Genomic DNA, 19,948 nt, shown 5'->3' on the forward strand with positions numbered 1-19,948 from the left:
TGGGCTGACCCATCCTTCTTGATTTCTGAACATGATGGTCACGTGTACACACCTCACCCCTCAACCCACCAGCCATACCCTTGTCCTCACTGTGTGTCAACCACCTTCCTCTTTCCTATCGGGCTCTGCTTCTCAAGGCTCCTGCAGGCAACACTGTGGGCTTTCTCCCTGGCTTCTTCCAAGCTGGCTGGGCTCAGGGTGATGTCTTAGATTTATTAAAATCAGCCTCATATTGGGGCCAGATGCTTTACAGCGAAAAAGGTGATCAGAAGGAAGTGAAGAAACAAATGGGGAAGACCGGGAGGCCCTGCGCATGAGTGACAGTCTCTTCCCAGGCCTTACTGACAAGTTTCCTTTTTTGGTACAGGCTCTGCTTCTCTCCCCACAAGTCAAACACTTGCTTATGCATTTTTGTAAACTTCCACATCTCACTCGGGGACCAGCAGACCAGTGGAAAGGGACAATCATTCTTTGGATGGGGGTGAGGAGTGAGGAACACCAGTGTCCTGGCAAGGGTGAACTGAAGGCCTTGCAGGAAGTGCGAGTGAGCGCTAGCCTCGGGGGAGAGCTGGCAGGGCCAGCTTTCCTGCTAGGTGGGTAGAGGAAGTGGCAGACACTGTGGCTTTTCCCCTTCCTAATTGCAAGTTATGTTTATAATCATAACAATAATTAGTCACAGTAATCATACTGAAGGGAATGATGAATCACTGTGAGGCATTGTACTAGGAGCCTCTCATGGATCCGCTCACATTTAGAGCTTCCAACACCCCGAGCAGGCATTTGGACATTGTTATTATCCCCATTTGTACTTGAGGATGGAAACCCAGAGAGGTCTCCAAGATTCAGAAATTGAATTGGGATTTGAACTTGGGCAGCCTGGCTCTAAAGGCTATACTTAAATGCAATGTGACAGATGTAAGAAATAAAGAAAACTGTTTAAAACTCAAGGTAAGTAATTTACTGCCAACAGTTTAGTTTGTCTTTCCAGTCATTTCTCTGTGCAAATATATTCACACTATAGAGAATATTTTATATAAATGGAGTCATATGGTACTCATTTTATAGACTATTTTTGTCATCTCATTTTCCTAAAAATCTTTGCCATAAAAAGTCTTCTGCATGATCATTTTAATGGCTGCAGAGAATCCTATAATAAATTCTGTAACCAGAATTTAGTTGACCAATTTCCTATTATTCAATGCTTAAGTGGTTTCTGGTTTTTCACTATTATAAACATTTAATGTTTAACAACATTAAATCTTAGCATTCAGCCACAGTTATTTCCTTAAGATAAACTCCTGTACTGGAAGTGCTAGGTAAAGGGTATGAAAAATGTTAAAGTGTTTGATACATATTACCAAACTTTCCTCCAAAAGTGTCCCGTCTGATGCATAGACTTTTCTCCACACATTCACCAGCACTGAGTTTTACTATTTAAAAAAAATTATTGCCAGTTTAAGAGGTCATTGTTTTGATTACATTTTTTGGCTCTCTGCTGAGTTTAAATTTTATTCCCATGTTTATTGTGGGCTCACATCTTGAGGGCAATAGGAGACCTTTTCACTCAGAGCTCTGCATGTGACATTTCCCAGCCTTAGTTCCACACTGCTGACATCAAAAACCAAGTTCTGAAGAGAATCTCTGGTGCTGTTCCTCTCTCTTAGCCAGGTCAGGATCACATGAACTCTATTCACAGAGACAACATCTGCAGGAACTGCCCAAGATCCCAGACAACTAGGCTGACAAATAAGCTCCTTTTATTTGTTCTGTCACCAAGGAGAGGGACAATAGTGCCAAAGGCCCTGAGCATGCAGATGTCCCCACAACGACATGGCATAGCTGTTCTGAAGTCAAGTTCTAGAGGCAGAAGGACCTAGGTTTGTGTCTTGCCAATGCGTTTCAGCCCTGGGGAAGTTCACTATGGATTCAGTGTGACCAAAGAAATTGACAGCAAAACGTTCTTTGGGGTGAAAAGGTTTATTACCCGGCTTGTTCTCCGGCGGTAAGTCGAGCACTAGTGTCTCTTCCTCTGCCCAGAGCACTGGGCCACGCTCTCGATATAGCGCAATAATAGCTTATTGCCTAAAGGTGTGGAAGCGGCAGCCAAGCAGCAGGCCAGCTACATCATCAGGTGGTTTGAGTTCAGTGAGGATCCTGGCCATAGGAACCCCAACTTCCCCACAGTTTGCAATATGGATCTGCCCTTGCTCCACCTCTCCAAGCCTTCATTTTCTAAGTAAAATGGGTGCTAAGTGCCCATGTCACAGGGTTGGCTCATCCAATGAGATATTGCATGGAAGGCACTGGGCATGGTGCCTAGCAGACAATATGTGGTCAGTAAATCTTCCTCATTGTGATTACCATTCAGTTGTGAGTATCTGGAGGGTTTTGGGGGGTATGTTGAGTGAGAAACAATATTACAAATGTTCTCTTGCTTAAAGTATTCATGGATATACAACCAATCTTGTCATTTCTGGGAAGAAAAGCTATTAGACCTCCATTTTACCACCTTTATTCCCTCCTCTGACCAGGCTCTTAACATAATAGCCAACACTTATAATCATTTACTATGTACCAGTCTCCTTACAAATATTACTTCACTTAATCCTTATGATAACCCCAAGAGGTAGACACCATCTGTATCCCCCACTTTACAGATGAGGAAACTGGCACAGACAGGTTGAGTACTTTGCCGAAGGTCACGGAGCGAGGAAGTGAACAGAGCCAGGGTTTGAGAACAGACAGGCTGCCTCTAGATTCCATGCTCTTATCCTCTGGGTCACACAAATGCTGAAATTGTGAAAGTGGTGGCATCTCTGTATATTTGAGAAAAGACATGCCCAGTCTCACTTAAATTCTCCTTCAGTTTAAACTCCAAGGGGTTTCGCATGGTACTGCCTGGGCTCTGCCAGCAGCAGCCAGGGCAGGCACTCAACCTCCTGTAGTTCCTGAGCCCTCCAGGCCCTGCCACTTTATGCCTCTCTGCTGGGCCCTGCCCAGGCTGGTTCAGTGGCCAGAAGTTTTCAGGGCCCTGTGTGAGCCATCTCTTGCTTATGTACCTAGGACTCTGCTCTGTTCCCTCTGCCACAAGACCACAGGGCTCTCCGGGGCAATGCTGGGAAATGAGTGAGCCTCCCAATGGGATTAGGGTCTGGTCACCCTGCGTCTGTGCCCGGGATAAAGTGCACCACAGTGGAGGGCCTAAACCTCTTGAGGAAACTGATAAAGCTCCTTCAGGGAGTCGTTGCTACAGACACAGACTGAGGGCAGGAAGAAGTGGGGAAGTTACCCTTGAACTAGCAAGGCCCAAACCACTTCCAACTGGACAATCCCATCAGTCATACGCAGGGAGGTGCTGACACAGAAGCGGCATCTGGTGGGGTTTGTATTTTACCCGACTGGGAATTTGTTGGTACAGGTGATTACAAATTAAGTCATGCTGGGATTGCCGATGCATTTCTTTTCTTGGGAAGTATAAATGTAAGTCATACTGAGTCTGCCCTGGAAGGTCTGACAGGAGATGTCGGCTGGCACCCAGGTGGGGACTGTGTCACTTCTCTGCCCTGCGCCTGGCCTGAGGCCTGGCATTCAACAGGCACATAGCAGAGGCTTGTTAGGTTGAACTATTTCTACTACTCTATGTCAGTAAGTTCTTTAAGCTTTGCCTAGCCTCAGTTCCTTTATCTGTCAAGTGGGAGATAATTTCTACCCAGTTGAGAGCAGTTTTGAGGGCTCAATAAGAGTAAATGAGCAAGTGCCCAGCACAGGGCCTGGGTCACAGTAAGTGTTCAGGAAATTTTTATTAAATGAGAGTGCTGCCAAAAGGTGGAAACAACCCAAGTTAGTCAGCTAGTGATGATAAACAAAAGGTGGTACATCTATTCAATGGAATATTATTTAGCCATAAAAAGGAATGAAGGGCTAGTCATTGCTACAATATGGGTAAACCTTGAAAACATTATGCTAAGTGAAAGAAGGCAGTCACAAAGGGTCACATATTATATGAGTCCATTTATATGAAATATCCAGAATAGGCACTCCATAGAGACAGGAAGAAGATTAGGGGCTGCCAGGGAAGACAGGGTTTCCTTCTGGGATGATGAAGATGTTCTGGAACTAGACAGTGGTGATAGTTGCCCATTATGAAGTACTAAATGTCACCAATAAATATTATGTCGTGGGTATTTTACCACAGTTAAAAAAGGGGAAGTGTTTATTCCAAGTACTTCTTAAACTTCATCACCATTCATTCATTTGGTCAGTTTTCACTTGTGCTGTGTCAGGAGCAGTAGGAGGCACCGTGAATGCTGAAGGCTTTCACTGAGGCTTAATTACCCATGAAAGAGAAAGAGAAAGGCCCTTACATTTAGAAGTGAGATGTCAGGAGCGTCTCCCTGTAGTGGGTTCTCTGGATTCCTCCGTCCACGGACAAGTCTTGACAAGTCTTCTCCACTGATCCTCCGCTCCTCTGCTCCCCAGCCAAGTGGGATGCATGTGGCCAACCGATCCCTCAGGGGCCGGGAGCATGGGGAGAAACGCCGTCCATCAGGTAAAAGTTTTGGATGACTTGATTTAAACCCAGATCTTGGTTTGTAGTGTCAGTCTCTCCACCCACACGGACAGAAGGCAGAGAGCACTTTTTTCCTAGAAGGGAAACTGCTTAAAGAAATCAATATCAAATTGGGAAAGAGATTAAAACACAGAAGTGGAATTAATGAAAACTTCCAAAAGGAAAGACAGGGTTAGTCCTTCCTCATCTAAACTCTGGGAGTTGCTCCAGGGGGCATCTCAGGGTGTGTCCTTCAAGTTCAGGTCTGGTTTTCAGGATTTGTCCTGCAGGGTGCAGCCTGACTGCCTGGAACAGATGATGAGGGACTCATTCTCTTTGGGTCTAGGTTCATTATAAGCTCTAATTGGCCCTCCCTTCCAGCCTTCAAAATATTTGTTGGTTCTCAGTTTAACTGAGAGGTGTCCAGAAGAGAGCAGGCATGGGGTAAAGGGCCTCAAGTAACAGCAGCCACTGTTTATTCAGGGCTCACCATGAGCCAGGTAGCCTGCATACATCCCTGTCCCTCACATTGCTATTATCCCCATTTTACATGTGAATAACCCAAGGTTCAGAGAGGGCAGTTCCCTGGTCCAAAGCCACCCAGCCAGGACATTGTTACTATTCAAGCCTGAAGAAGAGCAGACTCACAGGTGGACTTTGAAAAGCTGGCACACAGGGGAGGGGTTGGACTTGTTCTGTGTGACCCCAGAAGGAAGCTTTTGGTTCTGGGCTTGTGCCTTCTTGGCATTTACAGTATCTGTGGGGTCTCAACAGATCAAAAGGGAGACCCGATGCAAAGATTGGGATGGAGAGGTCTGTGAGGATGAGACGTGGATTCACATCCTAACACTGCCAGTCATGTCAGCACTCTATGCCTTACTCTTCTCATCTGTAAAATGGGATACAGTTGATCAGAGCAGGCCACTCTGCTTTCCTCCTCCCTTCCATGGCTCCCTATAGCTCTAAGGATCAAGTCCAGTCTCCTCTTAGCGTGGCTTAGCAGCCCCACTCCTGCACTTTCAGGCCCAGCTCTCCTCTCCAGCCCGCTGTGCCAAGCCATCTCAGCTGGAGCAAACTGTGTCTCGGGCCCCACACTCTCCAAGTCCTCTTCATTCTCCAGGCCTTCGCATATGCTGTCTCCTAGATCACTCTATTGAGCTTTCCTGGGGGAGAAAGAACAGGGAGGCATTTGAACCAAGCCCTGGGGACTGCCACACTGATCATCACAACAGCATGCCCAAGGGCTTGTGTGGCCCACACGAGGGCATCACCCACTCTGTGCATCTGAGAGATAGAAGGTGAAAACTTTCCAGGGAGGGCAGCTCTGGTACGGACTGGATGCAGGCTGGCCCAAGCCCCCCTCCAGGTGGGTAAAGCCACCTGTCTTCTTCCTCACTGCTTATTCTGGCCACCTGCTCAGGTAGGCAGCAGCTGCTCTCAGGTAGGGGTGGGCAGGAGAAATCCAGGTGGGTGCAGAAGGAGATGGTGAAGGAGGGGAGGTTCTGCAGAGCCCATGGTTTCTAGACTATCACCTCATTCTCCAGGTGTAAGTGTTAAGGGGTCCAGGATGGGCATTGCTGGGAAAGCCAACTCAGACCCCAGCATGCCACCAGGACCTTAAGCTGGAGGGTGAAGACACTAGGGCTTGGGGTGCTACCGGAATGGACCGCCCTCTTGGCTTGTTGCTGTCTCACCCTGGACTGCTGTGGGTTCACGGAGAAGATGTCTCTGCTGGAGGTAAAACATGAGGGCAAGTGCTGTGATAAATGCTGTGTCAGCACTGGAGAGACCGAAGAAAGTGCCCCACCCCCACCCCGCCGAAGGGGCCGCAGCCCTCTAGCTGCAGCCAGTGGTACTGTGGGAAATAGAGCTCCAGGGGACCAATCACCCCAGGGAGCAGGTGCTGACAGACACCCCACCCCCCACCCCAACCCTCACACCTTACTCTGGAAACGCACAGTGCTCTGGAAACTTCCATTTGCCTGTATCTTCATCTCTGGGACTGACAGCCTTTTCCAGAATTCTGTAATGCTGCTCTAGCAGGGCTGTGCTAGGGAATTTATACTCGCCAAGAGCAGCCTTCAGCCAAAAGCTGACAAGGGTTGGTGTAGGAATAGTCCACGTGGACTCACCTCACCCCTTGCTCAGGTGGGATAATACCAAGGCAGGAGCCTGATACTCTTTCCTGGAGAGATTCTGCTCCAATTGCCCAAGGTGGCAGCTGGCTTAACAGGGTGCCCTTTGCTGGCTGTCTCCCTCTGCTTCTCCCCTGCTGGGCTGTCTGCAGCTCCCACATAAGCCCTTTGCTCTCAAACCCTGGTCTCAGCATCAAATCTAATTATAGTTCAAACCAAGACACTGATTTTCAAGATGAAGCAGAATTTGGTTTTTATATCAAACTCCTTAATTTTTAAGTGTTGGCTTCTGATGCCAATTGTCAGAAACAAAACCAGACGCTGAGTGGGTCACACATCCACAGGGGTAGATTTGGACCATGGCCAGATGTATGCAGGGCTATGTGTGCACCTGGGCCTGGCCTGACCTTGCACAACCCCTAATTCTTGGACACCGTGGCAATCCTCGGGGGTGTGCTTTTCAGCACCTTGGCTGTCCTTCTCCGCCACCCTCGAGAGAGTGCCCCCTCCTTGGTGTCACTCTCCCTCTCCCTGCCTCCCTCTCTTTGTTCTCTCATTCTGACTTTCCTGGGCAAGCTTATCCTGCTGAGCCTTTACTACTCGCTTGTTCTTCCAGTAAACTGCAGAGCAGCATTTAGCAAAGGGTTTACTAGCTATTAGAGAATTATATCTCCAGGGAACGTGTTTACTATAGGTAAGCTACATCCTGCTGTTTCAGAATTGGCTCCTTTAGGAATCACCCCCAAACTCCAGTTTCTTAGATCAATAGTATCCTGTGATGTTATGCTTGGCCTGGTTCTCCAGGGTCTCCACTCCCTGTGGGGGTCACCACATCTTTGAGGTAATGCCACAGGGGTATTCCACGTGTGGATTGAGTTGAGGAAGCCAAGGACCAAGGGTTTCAGGCAACCAGGTTTTATGACAGCAGCACGGATGCCTTGGGGCTGTGAACTGTGACCCACGGGGATCCTGAGGCTGCTGCCATCTCCACAGGCCAACTCTTGTCCTGCCCTGCAGTTCTATGGGAATGGGGCCCTGAACCCTGACCCTGGGCTTCTCCCCAGCCTCTTCACTGTCACGTTCTTGTGACTTGTAGTCAGATTTACTTACACATGCAGGTTTCTGATAGCTACAAATTGTTCTGTAGAATGCCATAGTCTTGAAAATGTTGTTTGGCAAAAAAAAAAAAAAAAGTTTTCACGATGAAAGAGTATCACCCATAAAAATGGTTATGAGCAAAGCTTGGTAAGCAGGGTCAAAAGAATGCAGTACTTCTCAGAGCCTTTAACATGCTGATGTGTACTGTAAATTCCTAAGAGCAGAGAGGTGGTCAAACAGTTCCTCCAAACACACTTGGGGACATGTTGCTGGAGACTTGAGTTCTGGGCCTGCCTGGCAGATCTCCATGATCAAACGGCACAGGGCCCAGTCCCCCGCTGCTGATCAAACCACTTTTGAGATGGATCCAGCCAACGGCACTCCCTTAGAGCCCCCGTTGGGGGTTTGTCTCCTTCCCAGGGTTGGATAACTTGGGGTATACTGGATGAAGATTTGGGAGCCCAAAGAGGACTGGGAGGGGACAGGAAAGATGGCTCTGGCCTGGGCTGGTGGCTGAGGGGGAGAGTGGGTGGGGAGGTCTCCAGGCGTTTCTGCTCTATAATTAGGGCAATATGTTTTTCCAGGGGGTCATTTGTGGTCAGAAACACAGCCTAGAAATTAAACTAAATATATACAGTCCCTGAAAGAGTGGAGACAACACTGTCACCTGGCTGGGTGGGGTGGCAAACTTCCACGTAAGTTGGGAGGTCATTGTATTGACTCTTATATTTTAAGGGTTGGGAGGAAAATGATTTGAGTTTCCAAGGCCTTGGCAAAATGGCAGAGATACAGGTCTGTGTTTTGGGGCACGGTCCCAACCCCATATCATGCCTTACCATCGCCACGCCCCCACCCCACTGGCACTCCAATGGGGCCACTGTCCCCAGTGCTCAGCTCTTCCCTGCCTCTTCATGGTTGCTGTTCCTGTGTCCCCCATTGCTGCACATCCACAAAGCTCCACCCGCTCTGTCTTACCTAGTTCCAAATGAACCTTCTCCCATCTCTCTGGGGAACTGCCATTCTCTCCTGGTGGCTATTAGGAGACAAAAGGGCTTCAATCTAATTTGCATATTATTATTATGTATTGTTAATAATTTATTAATAATAATCATAACTAAAGTTATTATGACTGGTAGAGCAATGTAATTGCAATTTTAAAGGATTCCATTAAATTTCTTAGCTGAATGAGTCCTTAGCAACCTCATGTTGTTTTTGAGATTTTGTTGAAGGCCAAATGATATCTTAGGCACTCTTTCAACATGTGAAATATATCAATGCACAGTTGCTCTGGGTGAGAGCTAACTTTTGAATTTTTAATTCAAGGTTTTTGGGACAATGGTTGTAAACCACTGGCTATACCCTCATTCTAAAGGAAACTGGGACCCAAACAAGGGAAGTGACTTGTCCAAGATCTCAGGGCCAGAGACCAGTACAGCTGGGACTTGTCCCAGGCCCCTGGACCTCTAGCCAGGGTTCTTGATCCTGCTCCATGATGCCTGGGTATTTATCTCAGACTTTGTTTGTGCAGCCACCTCCAAGCAGTCACCACAGGTTCTGCTATCCTGGTGACATGACAGACATCAGCACGCTGCCTGCACTTAGCCATGCTTCTGGGGTGCCTTTCCCTCCTGAGGAGTGGGTGGGTTTTCCCTGCTGCATGTAGGCCCTGCCTTTCCTACGGTTGATTTCTGTTTCCTTTAATTTTTATGATTGTTGCTAAGAACAAATGCAAAAGAAAGAGACACACTTCAGATTTGCTCATTGCATGTTTTCATTTTTAATAAGTAAGCCATCAAGTGATGGGTTCACATTCTGTTCCACAAAGCAGACCCTGACTGGTGGAGACTGCCAGCTCTCTAAAGGGCAGCCCCTGAGTTTCCAGGAATGGCAGAGGGAAGGGCATGGCAAGGACAGCTGTGACATTGATGGCAAGGCGGCCTGGAGCTACGTGGCCGAGCAGAATGAGCTGTATGCTACACATACACACTGTGGACACATGTACACACCATGGCCATGTATGGCCATGAAGTGAATGTGCCATACCATGTGGCCATGAGACATGACACCGGGCTGAGTCTTGGCAAAAAGACAGAGTTTCCAGGATCCAGGAGGAAGCCAGGGACAAGGCAAACTTGGCCTAGAACATACAGATGAGGTGGAGACTTCAGGGGGCCCCCAGTTCAAGTCCAATGTTAAAGGAAGCAGGGTACATGAGTCATTTTCTTTCCCCAGTAAAATACCTGGTTATGATATGAGCTAGGCCCACGAGGATAGCACCTTCTGTATCCTTGAAAACATAACTAATTTATCCCTCAGGCAGACAAAGGTCACAAGACCAAATGATCTTGAAGCTCTAAAGTCACGTGAAGTTGCCAATTCTGCTTCATCCTTTTGAGGTAAAGAGCAGCTTCCATGATTCCTGAAACCCAGGGCAGTTGAGGGGCAATGTGACTGCATTTAGGAACCCCTGGGTCTTCTCTCTGATGTCTAGCTAGACCATATCCTAGAAATTTCCACAAGCAGACCCACCAACATATGACCCCTGATTTCAGCAGATGCTCCTTTCAGTTTGTATGAGTCAACAAGCCCCGCTTGGCTTCTGCAGACCTCTCCCCTCCACCACTCTCTCCCTGCCTCAGGAATCCGTACCTCTGGGAGCTGCCTTTGCAGATGAAGTGGGAAGTGACTGCCTTGGGGACGCGGCCATTCTGTCTTGTGTTTCATAATGATAGGCTTTCATAATCCAGGGCCTATCAAGGGACAGGTCCTATAGTCAATCACAGTAGGCCCCAGTGTGGGAGAGGGACACCCAGGGCCCGAAGGGAACTTCAGGCTGAGGACCAGGCCATCTGATGCTCTCCCTGCCTGCTGTCTAGGCCAGCATTCCACCTTCTGGGACTCATCCCATCAGTGCACAGATGGCAAAGGTGGCAGAGAAAGATGCCACTGTAATGGGGGGGAAACCCTCTGCTCTTGGGGTTGGATCAGTGTCAGGATCAGTAGCAGGCTGAGGGTGCTTGCAGACAGACAATAAACCCTTCATTAAACTTTTTTTCTGTTCATTTAGTTGTTTTCAGGTATGTGCATCACATAAAGGGCCAAAAGGCTAAAATTTTGCTCATGTCTCTCAGCCTTAGTAACAACTTGGGGATAAGGTGCAGGGACTATGCCTCAGAGCTGCACATCCGCTGCTTCTCCCCTCTCTGTGGGGCTCGGGAATCCTGCCCCCATCGACTACTAACAAAGACCCTCCTCCCAGTGCCCACAGCCACTGCAAGGTTTACAAACAAGGTCCAGAGAAGAAGCCAGGAATAGGCAGCAGAGGAGACAGCCTGTGGTTGTTTGACATGGCCCTGTCTCACCAAGGCATGGAATGTTCTGAACTATTTATATAGGCCAGACTAAGGTCTTCATCAAGGAAAAGAAAATGAGTAAACACTCATTGCTGAAAAGGCCTCTTGTTCTGGGGAAGCTGGCAGCCAGCAGAGGTAAGGCCTCAGCTGCTCCATGTCTAGGCAGGTGGATGCTGTGGAGGGGAAGGCTCCTGGGGGAGCCATCAGGGACAGAGGAACCAGGGCTGGCCTCTCCGGAAGAGGAGCCCAAGCCCCCGGGTGGACCACCTACCCAAGCCCAGCTCCAAGTGGAGAACCCCAAAGGCATAACTCCAGGTCCTATGGTGGTGAAGTCATTAATTACCCCCACCCTGTTCTCCAAACCCCGAGGCTCTCCAGAGGTTGCTGAGCCTCAAGGCAGCATTCATTTGAGTTGTGTCAGATACTTGGGCAAAGGCAATTCAGCAAAAAGGGACTTGAATGTTGCATTTTCAAATCGCCAAGAGAAAACCAAGATATCTCCTTACACAATGGCCTGGGGCCATCGTGACTCCTGTACTCTTGGCTTGATCCTCTCTTGTATTCTGAATTATCTTCCAGTATCCTTGTGTATATGGAGTGAGTGAATGGTTTCTATTATTATTTTCTTTCTTGATTTGGGCACAGCTTTGAGTCCCTGCAAATAGTAAAGGTATTTTCTGTCTCTTCATTTTCACAAAATAAATAAATAAAGTCAGCTTGCAGTATACAAATTGTCATGGTCCTAAGAAGTCCTAAAGGTCCATTCCCAGTACTGTCCTCAGGGCTCAAGGGTGGAGGTCTTGGCCCCAGAGGCATAGGAAAGAAGAAGTTTGCTATCCACACTGGGAGGGCCCCAGGAAGAGCCACGGATGGAGGTGCGTGCCCTACCACCGGAGGTGGGGAACAGTGCAGGGAGCAGGGTGGGGCCAGGAAAAAAAAAACGGCCAGCACTTCTGGGCCTGCCAGAAACATCCTGGCCCCACTCTGCCCCAAGTTCTCAGAGCTGGAGTCACTTGGACCCTAAATTCGAGTCTGCTCCTTGCCCAACTTATTCTTGGATTGGAAAACCTGAAGTGGAGACCTCCTTGAATGGTTGACGTCCATGGTGGTGGAGACCCGGCAGCTCAAATAAGGTGATTATAATGGACCCCACAGATGCTACAGTCCTCACCTTTTCAAACAGCAGCTTCCAGCCAGGGCACACTGCTCCCTTCCCAAGGGCGACACCGGCTGGACCCAGACCCTGTATTTCTCTCGTGTCATTATTATCCAAGCCAAAACTCAGCCCTCAGGGTTTGACAATGGGACACATCTGACAGAGAGGTTGTCCAGGAAATCAGAAACAGCCCTTAGTGAGTGGATGCAGCTCCCTGCAAGTTCTGAGGTGGTACTGAACTCTCCCAGTTTGGGGTGGAAGTGGGGAAATGCTTCTTTGGGGACATCTGCTGCTTGGTCACTGGCCCCTGACCCCCCCAGGAAATGTGTTTGGCCCTGGGAGAGATGTTCAAATTTGGCATCTTCTTGGGGAGGGGGTGAGAGCTGCTAATTTATGCTGCTTCTGAACACAAAGTGGCAAAGAATGCTGGTAGTTTCTGAGATTCACATGGGTTCAAACAGAAAAGACTGTGGGGCTCTGAGGGCTCCCACTTGGCCACCTGGGCGCTGATACTTCTCGGGGAAGGCGCCCCCACCTCCTCCTCTCCCTCTGGCAAGAACCAGAGAGATCCCTGCTGGTCCTCCTAGACTCCTTCGGCCCCTCAAGCCTAGACTGGTTCTAAGTGGCACTCCTACAGCAACAAAACCAAAAACACAGCCATAAAATTAGATACCAAACTATAAATAACTTAAAAAAACAACAACAACAAAGAAAACACCCAGCCCATCCCGAGTTGAGCAATATTCTTCCCAGAGCCTAAAGGAGGAATTCCAGACACTAACCATGTAACCATGGTGACCAACAGTGAGGCTGACCTCTGTCCCCTGTCTTTTCAGGGGAGACGGTATGCTGATGTGACTTCTCCCCAAGAGCACTCTGTGTTTTCTCCTGTGCCCTGCCCCACATGAGGCTTGGCTGAAAGTGGCAGGCCCTGTGAGCTGCCTTTTGTCTCCAGGGACCACAGCTGCTTCTGCCAATCAGGCCTGAGGCAGCCTTCAAATATGGACATGCTCTCAGGCAGCCAGCTGAGCTGGAATGGAGCCTTTGGGCTATAGTCATCTGAGGGTCAGCCACGCCATTTCAAAACATCCTGCCTGCCAGCAGTAAGGACATGATTAGGCCAGAGGTGGTAGCCAAGAGAACCCAAGGTGGGCAGAGGCCGCAGACCTGGCAGTTTTGTATCCACTGTTCAGTCCCAAATTTGGTTGGGAATGGGGTCATGTTACATGATAGTGTTTCCTTCCTCTGTTCCCCAAATAATTCTTAACATGTAATTAAAGTCTCCTCTTTAGGTGAGTGATACAGATAAACCCTGTGAGCATAAAGCAATGGGAAAGCTCGCCTATATATGTGTGTGTTTGTATGGATTTGAGCTTTTCTGTTTTTCTGTCTAATGTGGTATGTAGGCATTTGTCTTTACATATGGGTGCTATAGCTCTATACAGGGCTGATTTCATCACTAACCAGCACAGCTAGTCCATTTACGAAAATATTGAATCATTCTTGGTTGGTAAACCCCAGTTACCCTCCTCTGATACTTTGGGCTGTCCCAGCCCCTTCCCAGCAACCCACCCATATTCCACACTGGTTTGTGTAGAAGTCTAACAACTGAAAGGTTAACACTGACTACAGCAGGAGGTCCAACTGCGCCTGGTCAGTGCCCACAGCCCCTTCTGGTTGTTAAATATTTGGACTTTGGCCCACAGGGTCTAGGGGCATTTATGTGTTTTGTGTGTGTGTGTGCGCGCGTGTGCGCAGGAGAGAGCAAATGAAAGACTCGTCAATAGGTCCGGGCCTGTGTGGGCCAGCTCAGACCTCAGGCCCTGGGGTCTGGGTTTGCCGACCCTTAAGAGGGCCGGGCACTGTCCTGTTCCCAGCAAGATGCCCTGGGCCCTCGTTGCAGTGGGAACGCTAGCTGGCTTGGGCCTATTTCTACAGCGGAGGGGGTGCCAACTCACTGCCAGGCTTCCGGCCGGCCCTCTGCGCGTGCGCCGTCTCACCGCTGGCCCTGGGGGTGAGGAAGGCAGGGCGGGGCTTCCCTGAGGAGGGGTGCACAGTGGCCCCAGGTCCTTTACGTGACCCAGAAGGTTCCACGCTCCTCCAGCAGGCTAACAGAGCGGTTGGTGAGGGAGGTGGCATCCCCCACCAGCTTGTAGCCGAAGAGGTGCATGGCGGGGCCGCAGGCGGCCTGCACCACCTGAGCCAGCTTGAAGGGCATGCTGAAGCGCCACTTCTCGAACTGCTCCGAGGAGTTCTTCTGGGTGGAGTAGATGCCGCTGCTATCACGGGCCGCCTGTGTGTTCTTTTGGATCCAGTCCTCCACTTGCGGGGTCAGGGGTATGCCTGCAAAGCGGTACATCTCGCGGGCCTTCTGCAGGGGCCTGCGCGCCACGTCCTCGTAGCGCACCAGCATGTAGCGGCCCTGCAGCCAGGTCGGCTGCCTCAGGCCCAGCTCGGCCGATAGGCGGATGCTCTCACAGTTGCCCCTGAGCCGCTGCACCTCCTCTTCTCTCAGCTGCTCCTGGCCCTCGGCCAGCCACTTCTTCCAGGTCTCGTACTTGCCGGCGAAGGCCACCATGCGGGAGGCCAGCACGGCCCGGGGGTCGCGCACCAGCTGGATGACGCGCAGGTCCAGCCGGGGGTCCTCGGCCAGCGGCTGCAGGAACTCCAGCTGCCGGATGCGGACGGCCTTGAGCGCCATGTGCTCCTTGCGGCGGCAGGCCTCGGCGGCCAGCGTCACGTTGAGGGGACCACAGCGGCGGTTCTTGCAGTGGTACTTCTCAAAGACCTTTTTGACGAAGGGTGTGCAGACCGGGTCCTCGCAGAGGGAGCGGCTGGAGCCCCGGCGGAACATGAACTGGGTCAGGTGGTCCTCGGGCAGGGGGCTGATGAAATGCTCCAGGACGTACAGGTCGCACAGGAAGAGCTGCTTGAGCACGTCACGGTAGACAAGCGCGGAGCCCGCGGCATTGGCACCTCCTGGCTCAAAGGACACCGTGCGCTCAATGTGCCACAGAGGCTCGAAGAGGTAGAAGATGTTTCCCTGCTGGTTGAAGAACTCGCCCACGAACGAGGAGCCGGTGCGGGTGGTGGCCATGAGGAGTACGTGGCGCCGGCGCGGGGACTCAGAGGGTCGCGGTGGTTGCTCCTGGTCCCCCTCTTCATCCGGCTCGGCCTCCTCCGCTGGCTCCACACCCAGCTGCAGACTGAGGTTTCGCAGGCGGCTCTGCAGCTGCGTGAAGGCTGAATCAAGCTCACTCAGGGACAAGAGGGATGCATTCTCAGCCAAGACCAGGGCTGGGTCGGTGCTGTTGGCATCTACCAGGGATTGTGGGATCTGTTTCAGTTTGTCTGAGACCCTGTGAGGACAAAGGGAGATCTGGGTAAGTGACTGATAGGGTACTCTATCCGCTGTGTAACCCTGAGCAGCCTCCCAGGGCGATCACCCAAAGCCTGGCTTAGTTGGGTTTCCCCAGGGGCAGCATTTGAGTGTAAGTAGTTTATTTGGGGCATGATGAGAGAAGGGATTGGGAGAGGGGTAGGGAAGTGAGGCAGGAAAGAAAACAAGCCCATAAAGGGTGAGCAGGCTACCCCACTGTGGGCAAAGCAATCCAACTGGAGAATTCTGGGAAAGTGTAGAACAGACTTCAGGATTCTCTTGCCCAAGGGGTGTGATACTCTCAGCTGGGCTTGGCTGAGTGTTGCTCCCAGGGAGCCATTCACTCCCTGGTATATCTGGCTTCTCAGTGTGCAGATGAAGAGGAAGCTCTTTGGTGGAGAGTTGCAGGGGCTTGCAATAAGGCCCTGTAGGCACGAACTGGAACAGTGCATGCTGAGGAACCCAGGTGGGGTGCTGGCACAGTGCCTGCTACATTGCCCAATTCCTAACCTATCCATCTTGGCTGATGCTTTCTTGCAGGGAGAGCAGAACTAAGAAATTTTTTCTGTCTAGCAGGTAGGTCCACCAGCAGGGTCACTGCACACAGTGGTACACTGCCAACTCTAGGGGGCAGCATTCCCGGTGTAGCCTATGTGAGTGCACACCCCCTAGAACTGAGCAATACACAACCTGGAGAGCTGCACAGGACAGCCCTGCCCACTTGGATATCTGTAGCAGGACTCTGCCTTTCCATATGCTCACCCTCCTCCATGACTTCAGAATGGCATAGGGTGTGTGCTTATTAATGCAGGGCATCATCTTAGGCCAGGAAATGTATTAATAACAATTAACTGGCAAGTACTGAGTGCTAACTATGTGACATGCACTGGGCTAAATGCTTTTACATGTTCTCATTTAATCTTTACCACAAAGCAGGCCCCATCATTAGCCACACTTTACAGAAGAGGAACTTAGACAGAAAAGTGATGTAATTTGCCTAAGTTGTCATGGCTAGAAAGGGCCAGAATCAGGATTCCAACCCAGGTTGCCTGAGTCCAGAGCCCAGGTCTGGTGCAGTGCTAAGAACGTGGGCATGACCCACTTCCTGGGCATGACTACTAGTTAGTAGAAGGATTGCCTCTGGAGGTCCACAGACAGTCCTACTACAACCTGCTCCACCCATCCCACCTTGATATGGAGGACTTGAACTTGCATCCCTCACCTTGATATGATTTTATTTTCCTTTTCAATGAAGACAAAAACCACCACCACAAAAGCCAGGAAAAGGGCATATTTGCTCTTCATCCTCAGACTGTGCAGAAAGTCCCGGCAGTCCTGGGATAAAGTAGGTGCTTTCTCCATGGGGAAGGGTGGGGCTGTGGGCACTCAGCTCAGGGGCATCACTCGCTGTCTTCAGGTGGGGGACACCCTTGTCCTGCAGAAAGATGGGCGGTCAGGACACCCTTGTGTGTAGATGAGGAACAGAGAGGAGTTTTTCCACCAGACTTAGGTGGATCAGGTCCTGCTTAGCAGCCAGAACCCCAGGCCCACTCTCCCAATGAACTATGCCCCAAACAGAGTTGAAATCAGGTCATTTAGAATGTAATGAACCCTTTGATTCATCCATCCTACCTCTATCAATTTGTCCTTTATCTTACACGTAACTCAAAGGCATGTATGTGGAAAAGGATATTCCTTACAGTTGAAATAACAAAAGCTATCTTGCAATAGCAAAAGATGGCAAACACCTAAATAAAAAATGATGGAGGTGGGTCTACAGATACTGCCATGAATAATCATATATACACATATAAAAGCAAGCTGCAGACACAGTGTATATACATAGGGTAGGGTTTCTCAACCTTGGCACTAGTGACATTTTGGACCAGGCAGTTCTCTGTTGTGGGGACTGTCCTGTGCGCTGTAAGATGTGTAGTGGTGTCCCCGGCCTCCACTCATTATAAGCCAGCAGCACCCCCTCTGCTCAGATAAAATAATCAGAAAAGTCTCCAGACATTGCCACATGTTCCCTGGGTTGGGGGGAGGTGCCAAATCATCCCAGGCCAAGAACTTAGGATGTGGTATGATCCCATTTGAAAAGAAAATTGTTCTTAAGTGGGAGAAAAATATGGATACTGGATACAAATGGACTGTGACTGCAGGGATACACAAGGCCTTGTAACAAAAGGACAGGACGGGTAAGGTCAGAAGAGACGGATGGGGTGAGTCTTGCATTTGCTGTGTAACATTGTACACTGTTAGAAATCTTACCATGGGGATGTGTAAATTAAAAAAAATTGACTCAAGGAAAAAGTCCATCATAGCACACGAATTCTACTGGACTCCTTCACATGGCCTAGGCTTCGGGTCTCAGATTCACGGAGCAGTTGCCCCTAGGTAGGTTAGGGCTCCCCCAGACCGACCACTGTACAAAGATTTCCATTAGCACCTGAGACTGTCATTAAGTGAACGCACTTGGAATGACTTGTTCAATGCTGACCAGCCCTTCGTGGAGGACGGGGAGTTTGTCTTGCACCTTATTATCCCTTAGCACTGGGCCAGGCACACAAGAGACATTCATGCATGGCTGCTAAATGACAGAGTGGATAAAGGAATAAATGACCCTCAGTGGAAGCTGTATATATATATATATACGTATATGTGTGTATATATATATATATATATATATATATACAGACATATATTTATATTTATTATTTTTTTATTATTTTGGTATCATTAATCTACAATTACATGAGGAACATTATGTTTACTAGAACACCCCCTTCACCAAGTCCACCCCACAAACCCCATTACAATCACTGTCCATCAGCATAGTAAGATGCTGCAGAATCACGACTTGATTCTCTGTGTTTCACAGCCCTCTCTGTGCCTCCCGCACATGACACATGCTAATCATAATGCCCTCTTTCTTTTTCCCCCTCCTCATCCCTGCCTTCCCACCACCCATCCTCCTCAGTCCCTTTCCCTTTGATAACTGTTAGTTCATTCTTGGGTTCTGTGATTCTACTGCTGTTTTGTTCCTTCAGTTTTTTCTTTGTTCTTATACTCCACATATGAGTGAAATCATTTGGTACTTGTCTTTCTCCACCTGGCTTATTTCGCTGAGCATAATACCCTCTAGCTCCATCCATGTTGTTGCAAATGGTAGGATTTGTTTTCTTCTTATGGCTGAATAATAGTCCATTGTGTATATGTACCACATCTTTATCCATTCATCTACTGATGGACATTTAGGTTGCTTCCATTTCTTGGCTATTGTAAATAGTGCTGCGATAAACATAGGGGTGCATCTGTCTTTTTCAGAGTGGGCTGCTGTATTCTTAGGGTAAATTCCTAGAAGTGGAATTCCTGCGTCAAATGGTATTTCTATTTTGAGCTTTTGAGGAACTTCCATACTGCTTTCCACAATGGTTGAACTAGTTTACATTCCCACCAGCAGTGTAGGAGGGTTCCCCTTTCTCCACAACCTTGCCAACATTTGTTGTCGTTTGTCTTTTGGATGGTGGCGATCCTTACTGGTGTGAGGTAATATCTCATTGTGGTTTTAATTTGCATTTCTCTGATGACTAGCGATGTGGAGCATCTTTTCATGTGTCTGTTGGCCATCTGAATTTCCTCTTTTGAGAACTGTCTGTTCAGCTCCTCTGCCCATGTTTTAATTGGATTATTTGCTTTTTGTTTGTTGAGGTACATGAGCTCTTTATGTATTTTGGATGTCAACCCCTTATCGGATCTGTCATTTATGAATATATTCTCCCATAGTGTAGGATGCCTTTTTGTTCTATTGATGGTGTCTTTTGCTGTACAGAAGGTTTTCAGTTTGATATAGTCCCACTTGTTCATTTTTGCTTTTGTTTCTCTTGCCTGGGGAGATATGTTCATGAAGAAGTAGCTCATGTTTATGTCCAAGAGATTTTTACCTATGTTTTTTTCTAAGAGTTTTATGGTTGAAGCTGTATATATTTTTAAAAGCTGGGGCAAATAAAGCATTGCCCAGTGAAACCTGAACCACCAATTCATCCATTCATCCTCACTGTCACACACACACACCTTTCCTGCACTGCTAGTCCCAGATTCTAGCACAACCCCCTGTCCCAAAGTCAATCCCTTTCTGCATAAGGACCCTTATCACTGGATGACAGTGTGCTCCAAGTTTGGAAAAATCTTTTTGTGACCTGGTGCAGGGCACTGAGGACCATCTCTCTTTCTGAAAAAGATGGATTTTTCCCAAGAGAAGCAGCTGGTGTTCACCTG

At 49.0% G+C, this 19,948-nt stretch overlaps 1 protein-coding gene across 4 annotated transcripts in view; it reads right to left on the bottom strand.

Moving 5' to 3' along the window:
- Window positions 1-6,502: 6,502 nt before the first annotated feature.
- The window catches only part of CHST3 (carbohydrate sulfotransferase 3), a 42,918-nt gene continuing 29,472 nt past the window's right edge, over window positions 6,503-19,948 (bottom strand). For 3 of the 4 annotated variants that reach the window (XM_036998963.2, XM_017658381.3, XM_017658382.3), the window contains 2 exons: window positions 16,893-17,105; window positions 6,505-15,650 (listed from right to left, as the gene is read on the bottom strand). In XM_036998963.2, the coding sequence (XP_036854858.2) occupies window positions 14,363-15,650; window positions 16,893-17,032 (1,428 nt within the window). In that variant the 5' untranslated portion in view covers window positions 17,033-17,105 and the 3' untranslated portion in view covers window positions 6,505-14,362. Of the gene's footprint in view, window positions 15,651-16,892; window positions 17,106-19,948 lie in introns of all 4 variants that reach the window. The other variant, XM_036998962.2, reaches the window with a different exon arrangement.

This window comes from Manis javanica, chromosome 7, assembly GCF_040802235.1.
Source record: "Manis javanica isolate MJ-LG chromosome 7, MJ_LKY, whole genome shotgun sequence".
In the NCBI taxonomy this organism is placed as follows: domain Eukaryota; kingdom Metazoa; phylum Chordata; class Mammalia; order Pholidota; family Manidae; genus Manis; species Manis javanica.